The sequence below is a fragment of the Monodelphis domestica genome, chromosome 2, assembly GCF_027887165.1.
Source record: "Monodelphis domestica isolate mMonDom1 chromosome 2, mMonDom1.pri, whole genome shotgun sequence".
Classification (NCBI taxonomy): domain Eukaryota; kingdom Metazoa; phylum Chordata; class Mammalia; order Didelphimorphia; family Didelphidae; genus Monodelphis; species Monodelphis domestica.
In genome coordinates, this window is record NC_077228.1 from 110,353,884 (window position 1) to 110,370,123 (window position 16,240).

The window sequence follows — 16,240 nt, forward strand, 5'->3', positions numbered from 1 at the left end:
ACCCTCTCATCTTAGAATCAATAGTGTGTACTGGTTCCAAGAGTGGTAAAGGCTAGGCAATGAAGTTAAGTGACTTGCCCAGGGTTTTACGACTAAGAAGAGTTTGTGGCCAGATTTGAACCCAGGACCTTTTATCTTCAGGTCTGACCTATCTTCTGAACCACCTAATTGCACCCCTTAGTATCAGTTCTAAGACAGAAGATTGGCAAGGGCTAGGCAATCAGGGTCAAGTAGCTTGCCAAGATCACACAGCTAAGAAGCATCTAAGGTCCAATTTGAACCCAGGTCCTCCTGACCCCAGGTCTGGCACTCTATCCACTTGCTGACCCTGGTAAGTGTAATTCTTCAACAACATTGGGATGGGCATGTGGGCAGATGGTAGGTGCTAGAATAGAGAAGAGTTAATAAAAAGGTGACTTAGCTGTGAGACCAAGGGCAAAGCCTTTCATTTCTCTTTTCCCTAGTCCTAAAATTACAACATTGCAATAAACTTCCTCCCAGCTCTAATATTTTCTGAACACTGGATTTGGCATAAAAAGATCTTGGTTTGAAACTCAGCCCTGCCACCTACTGACTCTGACTTCAGGCAAATCACTGGCCCCACAGCTCAGTTTCTTCTTTAGTAAAAATGAGAGGCTGTGTTAAATGTCTTTCAGGCATATCTGATTCTTCATGACCTAAGTTGGGGTTTTCTTGGGAAAGATACTAGAATGATTTACCATTTCCTTCACCAGCTCATTTTACAGATGAGGAAACTGAGGCAAGTGAGGTAAAGTGACTCTCCCAGCTAGAAGTGTCTAAGGCCAGATTTGAACTCAGAAAAATGAGACTTCCTGACTCCTGGTCTGGCGTTTTATCCACTGTGCTGACTTCCTCAAGTGCTTTATCAAATTCACTCCACATATTTAATGGATAGTTAAGTTTTGTTCTTTCTAATTTCACAATATCCCCAATTGATGGACATCGCCTCAACTTCCATTTCATTGCCACCACTAAAGGAGCTGCTACAAATATTTTTTGTACAAATGGGTCCTTTTTCCTTGATCTCTTTGGGTTATAGACCTAGTAGTGGTATCTCTGGATCAAAGGGATGCATGGTTTCATAGCCCTTTGGGCATAATTCCAAATTGCTCTCCCAAAAGACTGAATTAGTTCACAACTCAGCCATCAGGACAATAGTATCCCAATTTTACCACGTTCTCTTCAACATTTGTCATGTCCCTTTTCTGTCATATTAGCCAACCTGAGGTTGTGAGGTGTGAGGTGACACCTCAGAATTGTTTCAATTTGCATTTTCCCAATCAATAATGATTTAGTGCATTTTTTCATATGATTTATTGATAGCTTTGATTTCTTCTTCTGAAAACTGCTTGTTTATTTCCTTTGACCTTTTATCAATTGGGAAATGACTCATATTCTTATGAATTTGACTTGGTTCTCTGTATATCTGAGAAATGAGGCCTTTACCAGAGAAATATGCTATAAAATTTTTATTCCAGTTTCCTGCTTTCCTTCTAACCTTGGCTCCCTTGCTTTCATTTGTATAAAACCTTTTTAATTGAATGTACTCAAAATTATCCATTTTATATCCCAGAATGCTCCGTATCTCATCTGATCACAAATCCTCCCTTCTCCATTAATCTGACAGGTAAAATTTTCCATGCTCCCCTAATCAATGCCTTTTTAATAGCTGTCCCTTATACCTGGAATGCTCTCCCACCACGCCTCCACCTCCTGACTTTCTCCAAGACTCATTTCAAAGCCCACCTCCCACAGAAGGCCTTTCCCAGGCTCTCCCACTGGTAGTGCATTCTTTCTGAAATTATTTTCCATCCGCTCTGTCTCCCATCTAGCTTGGATAAGGATAAGAATAAGAATACATTTATTATTGGTAGCTAGGTGGTACAATGGGCATGGAGTCAGGAAGAACCGAGTTCAAATCTGGCCTCAGACACTTATTAGCTATGTGACCCTAGGTGAGTCATTTAACCCCTCTTTGCCTTAGTTCCTTTGTAAAATGCAAATTTTTGTAAATTTGTAAAATATGGACACACGCAAGAGGGAAATGGCAGACCACTCCAGTATCTTTGCTAAAAAAACCCATGAGCAAATCCATGGAGTCACAGAGTCAGATACAAGTGAAATGATGACAAGAACAACAGCCATACATGCCAGGTACTGTGTGGGGGACCCAAGTATAAGCCAACATTCAACACATAAAGGAAATGGCAACCAAGGAGGAGTGTTTCTGATAGGAAAATCACAGGGAATAGTGAGCGTCTAGAGTCATAGGACAGTTGATTGAGATGCCCTTTCCAGGAATGGAAGTGTGAATAGGATTGCTTTGTTCTTAGAGCTAGAGTTGAAAACTGGAAGATTATGTGTGCATGGAAGCGTGGTATGGAAATGGTTGTGAAGTGCCTGGTGTGTGGGAGACCCAAAAAGAGGAGAATGCTCACCCAAGAGGAGCCTAAGGGCCACAGATATGGGAGCATGAGCTTTGCTTCAGATATAGAGGTTGGAGTGTAAGTAGCCAGTGCAAGACAAATGGGAAGCACCAAAGGAAAGACTCAAGTCCCCCATTTTAGGGAAGACCCAGATAAGCTCAAATGCCCAGAAGAGGCCATTCAGAAGAGAAAAGGGCTCAGGGTCACACCTCATGAAGACAAATGGAAAGAACAGGAATATTTCATCTTGAGAATTCACCTGATTATGTAATAACTGTTCAAATATTTGAAAGGATGTCATGTGGAAGAGGGATTCAAAATGTTCCATCTATCCCCAGAGGGTAGAATTAGGAGTAATGGGTAGAAGTTGTAAAGAGGCAGGTTTAGATTTGAGATAAGGGAAAACTTCCTAATAATTAAAGCTATCAAAAAGCATAATGGGCTACCTCTACAGAACTGGATGAGATGGCCTCCTGAGTCCCTTTCGGTTCTGAGATTTTATGTTCTCTCCTTCAATAACTGTCTTTGATTATTTTCTCTCTCCTTTTCCCTTTTCATTTCCCACTCATTTCCAGCCATGCCCATCATCATGGAGTAAACCTCAGTACCCTCTTGGGGTGAATACACTTTGTTTTCCCAATTACTTAGACTAGAAAGGTAGGAGGAAGGGTCAACATCCCAACATTGGTTACAGTAATAGTAAGTTTAAGCTGGAGTTGGGGGTGGGATTTTGTCATTGTTCAGTTGTTTCAGTCATGTCTGACTCTTTGTGACCCCCATTTGGGGTTTTGTTGGCAAAGATACTAGAGTGGTTTTGCCATTTTCTTCTCCAGCTCATTTTACAGATGAGGAAATGGAAGCAAATAAGGTTAAGTGATTTATCCAGGCCAGATTTGAACTCAGGTCTTCCTGACTCCAGGCCCAGTGCTCTATTCATTGTACATCCTAACTGCTCTGGGTGTATATGTGTGTGAAACACATCTCAATCAAGTCAAAGGATTGCAGTACTAAAAGAGAGAAGGGATCATAGGATGATAGGAATATAGACTTGGAACTAGAAGGGACCTTGGAGACCTCTCATTCTACAGACAAGGAAACTGAGGTCTAAAGAGGTTAAGTAACTTGCCTAAGTTCATTGAAGTTGTATGCGATAGTCAGGATTTGAACCCAAGCCTCATATCTCTAAATCCAGTCCTATTTCCACTATACCAGTCCAACCCTTCTCAAGGCATTGATTCTCTATATCCCATGCCCAACAAGTGGTTTGTCTAATTTCTGCGTAGATTCTTTTGTGACAGTGGCATTACTGCTTCATGGGGCAACCAACATTCCATTGTTGTAAAATTTGTTAGAAAAGGATTCCTTCTATTGAGCCAAAATCTGTACTTCTGGGTTGTGAACTCTGGAAGAAGGATCTTTCTGACTCCAGCCGCAGCTCAAATCCATTGCACCACACAGCTGCCTCTACTTTTGGGCACAATGCTTCCTTAAAATCCATCATTGACGGATATATGTGAGACATTATCAGCTTGGTCCTGATTCTAGTTCCTAGGATCTGGGAGAGCTTGTGCACCAATAGAAGGTCACTACCATACCACATAGACAGAAAAGAGATGAGGTAACTGGGGGAGTGGGGGTAAGACATGGCAAAAAGTGAAGAAAGACAACAAGGGGATTATGGAGTCCAGAAAGCTAGGGAAATACCTGGCCATGGGATCTAGGCTGGAGGCTGAAGCAAATGAAGCCCAAAGGGAGCCTGATGGTCTGGGAAAGCCTAGGGATAAAGATGATGATGTTAAGTAGGCTTGGTAGGAATAAGGGAGTGGAAGAGGTTGGAGGTATTTCAGAGAGAGAGAGGAAATATGGTATAGTGGAAAGAATATAGAATTTGGGGGTCAGAGAACTGGAATTGAAATCCTACCTGACCATTTCTTACCTGTATGACCTTGGGCAAGTCCTTTAACTTCTCTGGGACTCTCTTTCCCAATCTGCAAAAAAAAAAATGAGGGGTTTGGATGAAGGTGCCTTCTAAGTATCTCACCCCAAAGTTATGGAATGCAACCTTTTTCTATATTTCTATATATATAAATCCTTATATTTCTATAAGGATCCCTTATCAATTAGACTATGCCTATGCTTCTCTCTCATTTTACTAGGAATCTGGTCTCTTTTCATCAGTTGGTGGTTTTTTGGGTTGTTGTTTGCTTGTTTTTTCTACAGAAATGTGAAAAATACTTACCTAGAACTTATCTGGAAGCGGTTCATTTAGGACTTTTGCTAAATTGAGATAGAATAATTATTTTCTTAGGGAGCTAGAAAATGAAAGCTATTTTATTTTTTTGTTATTATTTATTTAAAATATTTTTCCATGGTTACATGATTTATGATATTTCCCACTCCTCTTCCCTCCCTCCTCCCAGAGCTGACAAGCAATTCCACTGGGTTATACGTGTATCATTGTTCAAAACCTATTTCCATATTATTTATATTTGCAAGAGTGTTCTTTAATGCCAAAACCCCAATCATATTCCCATCAAACCATGTGATCAATCATATGTTTTTCTTCTGTGTTTCTACTCCCACAGTTCTTTCCCTAGATGTGGATAACGTTGTTTCTCATAAGTCCCTCAGAATTGTCCTGGGTGACATTGCTATGTAGGGGATAAAAATTAATATTGTTTGGCTAAATATAAGAATGTGGTCATCAATATAACTCAAGTCAAAATGACTTTGTTTAGCAGATTTATTTATAAAATAGAGGGAAAGAATAGAGAAATGTGAAAGAGGGTAGAGTAAGCAGTCTAGCTTATCACATAAATGTTTGCTCCAGCACCTGGCTCAACTCAGGCAGGACTCATTAACCCTCCACCAGAGGACTCTCAGTCAGAGTGCTCTTTAACCACAGTACCTGATGGTGAACAACCACCTGGCCTCCTCCAGAAACTAATTTCTCCAGAAGCCAGGAAAGGAGTCAGCTTTTTACTCACCCATGTTGTAGTCCAAAGGGGAAAAACCCAAGTCTTATCAAATGCTAGAGTCCCAAGTCCATGCTGAAGAAGGTCCTCTACCAGCCTCCAGAGCCTTGAAAGAGCTCAAAGACCTCATGACAGGAAGTTTCATCCTCTTTTAAAGACCTTTCTTTGTGACACTTCGTGTTTCTTCCTACATTTTAGGGGACCAATTGTAGTCTTTAAATTTGCTTAGGACTGCCCATGGGGGCATCTGGAGGCAAGTAGTTTCTGGACTTCCCCTACTTTAGGGTTAAATAGGGTATATTTGCTTTTGTTGATTAAATTTAAAAGTAGGCAAGGGGAGAGTTAATCCCATCTTCACAGCTACTAGTAGAAAAGTTTTTTACATTCAATTGTGCCACAATGCATCAGTCTCTGTGTACAATGTTCTCCTGGTTCTGTTCCTTTCACTCTGCATCAGTTCATGGAAGTCTTTCCAATGGAATTCCTCCAGTTCCTTATTCCATTTAGCACAATAGTATTCTATTACCATCAGATACCACAATTTGTTCAGCCATTCCCCAATCAATGAACATCCTCTCATTTTCCAATTTTATGCCACCAAAAAGAGCACAGCTATAAATGTTTTTGTACAAGTATTTTTCCTAATCTCTTTTGGGTACAAACCCAGCAGTGGTATGGCTAGGTCAAAGGGCAGACAGTCTTTTAAAGTCCTTTGGGCATAGTTCCAAATTAGCCTCCAGAATGGTTGAACCAATTCACAACTCCATCAGTGGTGTATTAGTGTCCAAATATTGCCACATCTCCTCAACTTTATCACTTTCCTTTGCTACCATATTGGCCAGTCTGCTAAGTGCAAGGTGATACCTCAGTATTGTTTTGATTTGCATTTCTCTAATCAGAATGGATTTAGAACACTTTTTATGTGATTATTGATAGTTTTGATTTCTTCATCTGAGAACTGCCTATAAGAAAAGATGCTATTTATTGATAACTCTAATGTGGGCATCTGTGATAGTCCATACCAGTCTCTGCTATTGGAACATGTGAGGCTGGTGGATTACTTGAGTTTGACAATTCTGAGTTACAGTGAGGCTAAAGCTAATCTGGTGTTTCTACTAAGTCCAGCATTAATATAGTAAGTACTCAAGGAGTAGAAGGCTCTTCACCTAGCTAAGGAGGAGTGAATTGCTCTCAGGTCAGATAAAACAAGCAAGTTAGAGTTCTATTCAGATCAACAATGAGATTGAGACTTTGAGTGGCCTATGAGGGAGGGATGGAGGGAGAAAGGAAGGAAGGAAGGAAGGAAGGAAGGAAGGAAGGAAGGAAGGAAGGAAGGAAGGAAGGAAGGAAGGAAGGAAGGAAGGAAGGAAGGAAGGAAGGAAGGAAGGAAGGAAGGAAGGAAGGAAGGAAGGAAAGAAGGAAGGAAAGAAGGAAGGAAGGAAGGAAGGAAGGAGAGGGAAAGAGAAAAATAAAGAAGAGAAGAGAGGAAGGGAGAGGAGAGGGAGGGAGAAGGAAAAGAAAGAAAGAAAGAAAGAAAGAAAGAAAGAAAGAAAGAAAGAAAGAAAGAAAGAAAGAAAGAAAGAAAGAAAGAAAGAAAGAAAGAAAGAAAGAAAGAAAGAAAGAGAGAGAGAGAGAGAGAGAGAGAGAGAGAGAGAGAGAGAGAGAGAGGAAGGAAGGAAGGAAGGAAGGAAGGAAGGAAGGAAGGAAGGAAGGAAGGAAGGAAGGAAGGAAGGAAGAAAGAAAGAAAGAAAGAAAGAAAGAAAGAAAGAAAGAAAGAAAGAAAGAAAGAAAGAAAGAAAGAAAGAAAGAAAGAAAGAAAGAAAGAAAGAAAGAAAGAAAGAAAGAAAAAGAGGAAGAAGGAAAAAAAGGAAGAAAGGGAAGAAGGGAGAAAAGAGGGGGGAAAGATAAAGCTAGATAAATAAATTCTATGTGATGACTTGGCTCCCTGGGTTCCCCTGGTAGGTATTGTGGTATACTGGAGAAGACATTGAACATAGAATAAGGAAGACTAGGGTTCAGATCCCACCTCAGACACTTAATACCTCTGTGGCCTTTGGAAAGTCATTTACCATCTGTTTGTCCCATTTTCCTCCTTTGTAAAATGAGAGGGATGGATTCATTGGCCTCTAGAATCCCTTCCGGCTCTAAGCCTGGATTCTATAGTCTACCTCAAGTTCCCAGACAGCAACAGGAAATGTACTGATAACAACTAGAAGTCTTACCTGGAAGGTCTCCAAGTTATTTGCTCCTGTCACACTACTCCTCTCCACTACATGAATAACTTTTTTCCTGCCCATAACTCTTTCCTCTACTATGCTCAGAGGCTTTACTGTAAGTATCTCTTAATTTTTCCTCTAAAAAAGGACTTCCCATCAGTACTCTCCAATCTTAAAGCTATGGAAGAAGTTGAAGAACTGTTCATTTCTTATCATCAGAAAGTTTGGACTTTCAGCAAGATTGTCTGGCCTGCCAAAGCAAGAAGCTGAGGAGTCTTGGATGGAATCACAGGCAGTGTTGCTAATGACATTAAGGAGAGACCATCTGGTATAAAGGAAGGAACACTGGATTTGGAGTTAGAGGAGCTGGGCTCAAATTCTGTCTCTGCCACTCAATATCAAGATAGTGAAAAGGACAGATCACTGGATCTAGTCAGAGAGACCCTACTTTAAATCCCACTTTGGGTACTTAAACAACATGACCCTGGGCAAGTCACTTAACTGCATCTGCCTCAATTTTCTCATCTATAAAATAGAGATAATAGTAACTCCTAACTCAGGATTGTTGGGTAGATTAAAGCACTCTACAAACTAGTCATTACCTGTGTGACATGATTTTAGTTTCCTTATTAATAAAATGAAGGGAGGGGGCAGCTGGGTGGCTCAGTGGATTGAGAGTCAGGTCCAGAGACAGGAGGTTCTGAGTTCAAATCTGGTGTCAGACCCTGGGTGACCCTGGACAAGTCAGCCCCCATTGCCTAGCCCTTACCACTCTTCTACCTTGGAACCAATACACAGTATTGATTCTAAGACAGAAGGTAAGGGTTTTTTTTTAATAAAATTAAGGGATTGGGTTAGATGATCTCTAATTTCCCTTCCTTCTCTAAATTCTGAGGTCCTGTGATTCTATGACTTACTGTTTATAGCTAAGGCTTATATACCTGTTAATTGTGTTTTCTTTAGTTAATGAGGAATGAGTTCACCTTGGACATATAAGGAAGGAGCTGCAGTTTCCCAGCATGCCCACAAGGTGGCAGAGTGACTGCACATAGCTCCTCCCCAATTCCAAGGAGCATAAAAATTGTTTGTGAGATGGGAGCCTCTTAGTATTCCAGGAGACTCCCTGCTAAGGTCCAAGAAAGCTGACAGATGTAACTAACCAGAGTCTCAAACTAGGAGGTGGCAGCTGGAGGCGGATACCTCCTGCTTCTTCTCTGTTTACCTAATTTTTTTAAAAGTATGTCATTTTCCCAATTACATGTAATAACAATTTTCAACATTCATTTTCCAAAATTAGACAATCTAAATTGTCTCCTTGGAGACTCCTGGAGATAGTAATCAATTTAATCTGGGTTATACATGTATTATCAGGCAAAACATTCCTATATTGGCCATTGTTATGAGAGAATACTCATAAAATAAAAAGCCCCAAACAGAAACATACATAAACTAAAGTGGAAAATCACACGCTTTGATCTGCATTCTGACTCCAGCAGCTCTTTCTCTGGAGGTGGATGGCATTCTTTATCCTAAATCCCTCAGAACTGTCCTGGATCACCGTATTGCTGAGAGTTGCTATAGTGAATATTTTTTAACATCTTTTCTTCCTGCTCATTCCTTCCCATTTTCTACAGGTAGGACTGGTGGCTACCTTCCTGTTCCTCCTCTTTTTCTACTACAGCGTCATCTTCTTGTTTGTGGGGACAGCCTTTCTGGGGCTGTTCCTAAGCAGTACCTTCCCCAGCATGCTGGCCTACACTGAAGATATCCTCCAGTATAATGGTGAGTTTTGACATTAGCCAACAGAAAAGAAGAAAAAGGAGAAAAGACATCCTCAAAACCCTTGCTGGAATTTCACAGTTTTGGTCTCTGGTATTGCCATTCTTCTTCTCTCCTAAGCTAGAAAACCCAAAGGCCTCTTCCTTCTTCCTCCTCCATATCCACTCTGGCAACATATTCTGGCATTCTTTCTTTTGATGCCTCTTTTTCTTTTTTTTCTTCATTTTCTTCTTTTTCTTCATTTTCACCACCAATATCTTGGTCCTTGTTGGTTCTTTTTTTTTAAACCCTTACCTTCCATCTTAGGATCAATACTGTGTATTGGTTCCAAGGCAGAAGAGCAGTAAAGGCTAGGCAATGGGAGTTAAGTGACTTGTCCAGGATCACACAGTTAAGTAGTGTCTGAGGCCAGGACCCAGGACCTCCCAACTCCAGGTCTGGCTCTTAATCCACTGAGCCACCTAGCTGGCCCTTCACTCCCTTTAAGTAAGTCCAGAGAAGCATCATTTTATAGAAAAACGAACAAACAAAAAAAACACTGGACTTTGAGTCAAAACCTATGTTCACATCCTTGCTCTGATGATTGTTGTCCCTGTAACCACGGGCAAATCATTGTCCCCAGAGTCTTGGTTTCCTTAATTTTAGCCTCTCAAAAATTGTTGAGAGAGTGCTCTCTGCTAACCCTAAATTGCTGCATAAATGGGAACTATTATGCCCTGATTGGGTGAATCTTTCTAAGATATCTGCTATATTCTTCAGCTCAATATTTCCCAACGTTTCCCCATTGGTTACTGAGTACATCACACTTGAACTCCTCTACTTGGCTGTCAGGGCCCCCATAAGCTGGCCCCATCTCACCAACCCAGCTTTATTTCTCCCTGTTCCCCAACATCCACCCTCCACTCCAATCAGCTTGGTCTCCTTACTAAGCACTGCACATTGCTCTTGTTTGGTCATTCATTCAACTGCTCATGAGACCCTGGACCATAGCACGCCAACATTGGCCTGTGAGATTTTCTTGGCAAAGATACTGGAGTGGTTTGCCATTTCCTTCTCCAATGGATCACTTTTTCTTATCAGAGCTCTTCACTATGACCTGTCCTTCTTGGGAAACCTTGCTTGGCATAGCTCATAGTTTTATTGAGCTACCCAAATCCCTCTGACATAACATGGCAGCAATCCAGGAGGGGTGCATTGTACATGGTAAGGGTTTAATAAATGTTTGCTGAGTGAATAAACAAATAAGTGAGAGTCACTTGGTATTCACCAAGCTCACTTCTGCTCACCTGGGCCTTTGTTCATGCCATTGCCCACCATTGGAAGGTCCTTACTCTTCTTCCAAATCAAAATCCTACCCATCTTTCAACATAGGCATCAATTCCTCCTGGGGGGGATCCTTAATCTCAGAATAGAACTGTAAGTCCTTGCTGTTTGGGGGGCATGATACATTGTCATTGTTCCTTTGATGTCATGATTCCAAGATCCTCTTTTCTGTACCCTTTCCAACAACAACAACAACAAAGTCTTCTATTTATTTTTGAAAGTAGATTAAAATTAATTTTGCTTTGAAAATTTCATAATACCCTCTGCAATAATTGGAGACACACTGCAGAGTTGTAGAACCAGTAAAAAGGTTAATAATTTTCTTTGGCAAGAAGGGTGGGAGGGAACATGGGCTACCCTAAGAGAGGGTTGGAGGTCCTGGAGATAGTTTACAGCAATCATATATGGTAATAAGTAAAGAGAGCATAGATCACTGAAATCCAAAGATGGTCCCAAAAGGTCATTTCAGCTCTTACCTTCTTCTCCAAGCAGCTAAGTTAGGAAACAAGCAGCCTTGAGTGTTTGGGTTTGTAGTTTGTTTGTTTTTTTAACCCTCACCTTCTTAGAACCTTTTTTTTCAATAACATGTAGAAACAATTTTTTTACAATTGTTTTCTGACATTTTGAGACTCAGATTCTCTCTCTTGCTCCCTCTACCTTCCCTCCCCAAGGTGGTAAATAGTCTATTTATTATAGGTTATACCTCCAACTTGCTTTCAAGCAATACATATTTCCTTATTCCTAGAATTGACCGTAAGAATCACTTCCAAAGCAGAAGAGCAGTAAGGATTAGGCAATTGGAGTTCAATGACTTGCCCAGGGTCATACAATGTCTAAGGGTAGATTTGAACCCAGGACTTTCTGTCTTTAGGCCTGCCTCTCTATTCCCTGAATTTTGACCAGGTGATATGGTATACTTGGAAGAATCCTGAACTTATGTTCAAAGAATCCCAAATATGGAGCTAAAAGGGACCTCAAAGGTCATCTAGATGAACTGTCTCATTTTTACAGAGGTAGAAATGGAAACCCTGAGGCTAAGTGACTTGTCCAAGGTCACACATGTTAAGTAGCCAGGGCAGGATTTGAAGTCATATCCTCTGTCTAACTCCAGAGCTAATATTCACTGTAACAAACTGCTTCCCTAGAGGACTTCAATTCAAATATTGACACTACCACTTATTTCCTGTGTGACTAAATAAATCAGTCCTCCTTTGGGGGTCTTAGTTTACTCATTTATAGACTAGATTGCCTCTGAGATTCATTCCATTTCAAATTTTTTATAATGTTATTCTTTAATTTTTCTTGCTTATCCCTTAAGGGAGAGTATATGGGGGGTTGGGGGGGAGAAATGCCCCTAGAGTCAAGGAGAAAGCTGATGTAGAATTGATAGAGTATTGTGATTGTGAAGTACCCTGGGGTGTTACAATCTAATTCAGCCTCCTCATTTTACAGATGAAGAACTTGAGGCCAAAGACCAGTAAGTGACAAAGGGAGCAAGTGGCAGAATTGGCCCTGGAGTCCAGCTCCTCTGGGATGAGCCAAACCCAGAACCCTTCTAGTGGACCCCTAAATGTCTGAAGCAGGATTTGAACACAAATCTTTTTCATTCCAAGCCGCAAACTACTCATTACATCCATATGTACTTAGAGTACTTGAAACTCTAAGATGATAGAAATAACAGGAGATTCTCAATTTCAAAGGAAAGGGATAAATTATTAGGTCAATAGAAACTCTGAGAAGGGAGAAGCAGTCACTAGAGAAGATGGGAAAACCTGGGAGAAGCCTTGAACCTTGGGTAAGTTAGATAAGAGGCCATCCAGGCAAGGGAAATGGAATCCAATCTTCCTTAAGTTCCTATTATGTGCTGACTACCAAAGGAGATGCAACAATCAATAAAGTCAGTTTCCTTTTCTGTAAAATACTGAGGTTAGATTAGCTGAATGAAAAAAGTCCCAAATGCTAATGCTCAGAATTAATGGTCACTATGAAATAACTCAGATTGCAGAGAGTGTGGGAAAAGCTTCATTCATTCATTCATTCATTCATTCATTCATTCATTCATTCAGGGACTTTTGCTGGGAGCCTATCTTAAGGGTAATACAATGTATAAGATGAAGTTATTCAAGAACTTTACAACCTCCTTAGAGAGAAATGTATTCACTCAGCAAACATTTATTAAGGCAACCACTACCCTGAGGGGTGTGTTGGAGAAGAGACACAATGTTTAGAAAATACAGTCATCCTCCAGGAGATTACTTTTCAGCAAGGGGACTAAGGTTGTTGTTCAGTCTTCAGTTGTGTCCTACTCTTTGTTGACCCCATTTGGGGTTTTCTTGGCAAAGATACTGGAGCGGTTTGCCATTTCTTTCTCTGGCCCACTTTCCAGATGAGGAAATGGAGGCATACAAAGTTAAGTGGTTAAGTGATTTACCCAGGGTCACACAGTTGGTAAGTTCCTGAGGTCCTATTTGAACTCAGGTCCTCTTGACTCCAGACATGGCATTCTATCTACTATGCCACTTAGTTGTCCAAAACATGTATTCTATGCAAATAAGTATAGCACAAAGCCAAGTATAAATAAATAAGAGCACACAGAGGGTTATGAAAATTCCAATGAAGAGGGATTGCACCCATTGGGCTGGGGAGGGCAGAAATTAGGAATTGGATTTCTTCTACATTTTTGCCGTGGTCTGGGGAAATCATTAAACCTCTGCAAGCTTTTTTTATAAAATCAAAGGGTTTGAACTAGTTTATATCCAAAAACCCTACCGCTTCAAAATAATAATTATTCATGAATCTTGTTTAATGGAGAGGTTAAGTCCTGCACCCCACCACATACACACACACTATGTAAACATGAATAAATCTGGCAAATAGGATTCCTGGAGTCAGGAAGACCCAAGTTCAAATGTGACCCAAAGACATTAGCTATGCAACTCTGGGCAAATCACTTACACCTGTTTGCCTCAGTTTACTCATCTGTCAAATGAGCTGCAGGGGGAAATGGCAAACCATTCCAGTATCTTTTACAAGAAAACCCCAAATGGGGTCATGAAGGGTTAGACACAACAGAAACAACTTAACAGCACCATTTAGAAAGATAAATTGAGACCAGATTGTGGGAGAGCTCGAATGCCAACTGAAGGCATTTGGACCCTATTCTATAAGCCATGGGACATCATTCCAGTTTTTTGACTTGGGAGAAGCCTGAAGAAAACAATACAAAACTATAGTCATGGGAACAGAGTGACAAGACCACAGGAACCAGAAGTTCATGTCTTCTCCTGAACTGACAGCTAATTTACTCTTTGACATACTTGCTAGTACCAGGAGCCTCAGGTGGGGCTTCCAGGTACTTCCCCTGGGGTACAGGGAGATCCCCTCCCTACCTCACTGTTATGGGGGCGACAGGAAAGGGGATACCTTCCCACAGTGAGTATTTAAGCATGTTAGGAAGGAGGAAGAAGGGCAGCCAGAAGCCAGCCTGGTACCAGGAAGATGCTATGGTCAGAGAAGCAGAGGTGTGGGAACCCTGGAGCTCCTAGCAGACCAGTGTTTGCCTTTGACCTCCTTCCTCAGGTCTTGATATTATGGTATGTGTTTGGGTGGGTGGATGGGTGGAGGGGTCTATAGCATATACCAGGACAACCTCAGTGATAACAAGAAAACTGAGCTGATTTCGTCTTATACAACTTAGCTGAAGAGTGACCTCAGCTGGACTTAATGTCCACTTTCCATTCCCAAAGGAAGAGGCCTACCCTAAGCAATCTAACAATTACTAAATGCGTTTTTCCCTTCTTTCTTCCTGCGCCAGGCTGTGCAACCACAATGCTGGTGACAGGGGCAGGAATTGGGGAGATGACACTCCAGCTGTTCATTGGCTTGGTATGTGGGGGAAGGGGGGGGAAGGGGTGCCTGAACTGTGAACCTCAGGAAGGGGCTGTGGGGTAGGGAAAAGCCAATAGATTCAGAGTCAGGGAACCTGTGGCCTCGGGCAAGTGATTTAACTTTTGGGGATCTCCGCTTCTCACCTGGAATATTAGTTAGCACTTAGTGTTTCAGGGTTTGCAAGGTTTACATAGGTTATCTCATTCGATCTCCAAACATATCTTCAAGGAAGGTGCCCATATTACCTCCATCTAAACTGAGGCTGAGTTTCAGTGACTCACCTAGAATTACACAGCTAGTGTCCGAAGCCAGATTTGAACTTGGTTTTTCCTCCAGGTTCATCCTTTTCTCTTCGGCATCATTTAACTATTTAAATAAAGTCACTGGACTATCTTTAAGTGCCCAATTCTACCATTCTGTATGCCAACCAGTCACCTTCTCATTTCCCACTGGGACTTTTGTCCCATAGAATGAACAGAACTCTTCTTTCCCAGTCCCACTCCTAGTGCCCATCCTATCACTGCTGGGCAAAGGCAGGTATAGATTGTCTGAGGCCAGATTTGAATCCAGGATTTCCAGGATCTCTAGACCTGGCTCCCAATCCACTCAGCCACCTAGCCACTCCCAATGTGATTTTTTTTTAAGCCCTTACTTTGTTTTAGTATCAATAAGACAGAAAAGAGATAAGGATTAGGCAACTAGGATTCAGTGACTTGTCCAGGGCCACAGAGTTACCGTCTGAGGGTCAGATTTGAACCCGGGTCTCCCAAACTTCCAGCCTAGTCCTCTATCCATTGTGCCTTCTAGTTGCTAGTTGCCCTCATATGATTTTTAATTGACTGATGGGAGTGTTTCCCATTCAGTGAGTAGGGTCTGGCCTAACGGGTAAAAGGAACTTCAGGAGGCCACTTGGACCAGGGGCCTCAGGGTAGGGCTGCTGGCCTCTCTGGGCACCTTTGCTCTAAAGGCAAGGCCCTGTTCCCTGCCAGCCCCTGTTCCATATGTTAGTGGAATGAGCCTGAACTTGACTGAAAATTTCATCAAAGGCTCAAGAAAGATGTTTCTTCCCACGCAACTGCAGGGCTAGGTTTAAATGGCTCTTGTGTCTGTGTGTTTTCCCCTTGGCAGATTATTCATGTACTGGGCAAATACAGCTTCCTGGTGTGTGGAGTGATCTTTGGCTGTCTGGCTTTTGCCTTCTACATCATGCTTCTATTTTTCCACAGGATATACTCCAGGCCCTCATCAGGTAAGGGAAGGCTCTATTTTTCTATAAGAGGAGGAAAGCAGAATGGGAGGGCAGCAGGGCTCTTAGCACAGCAGAGCGAGTGCCCTGTTCCAAGCAAAATGCAAGGAAATGTTTATTTTTCTGCTGCTTCCTTTCTCCCTCTTCCTGGCTTACCATGCAATTGTAGTGCTCCGAGGGAGCAAGGCCGGGGTAGGCTAATGCTTGCATTCTTGGCTGGGAAAAGGGGCCGCCGACCAAACTGGGCTCAAGGAACCCCACCCTGATAGAAAAATGCTTAGCCAAGAAGCTGTCCCCAGCCTGCTTGGGGCACCAAAAGCTGGTTCCCGCCTCTGCTGGCTGGAACTCATCCCAGGGGCCTACTTG

The 16,240-nt window shown here is 41.8% G+C and overlaps 1 protein-coding gene across 1 annotated transcript in view; it reads left to right on the forward strand.

The window, feature by feature from the left end:
• MFSD4A (major facilitator superfamily domain containing 4A) overlaps positions 1-16,240 on the forward strand; it is a 97,355-nt gene that overhangs the window by 74,056 nt on the left and 7,059 nt on the right. The window contains exons 7-9 of the mRNA XM_001371914.3: positions 9,273-9,420; positions 14,555-14,625; positions 15,757-15,877. Coding sequence (XP_001371951.1) covers positions 9,273-9,420; positions 14,555-14,625; positions 15,757-15,877 — 340 coding nt within the window. The remainder of the gene's footprint in view (positions 1-9,272; positions 9,421-14,554; positions 14,626-15,756; positions 15,878-16,240) is intronic.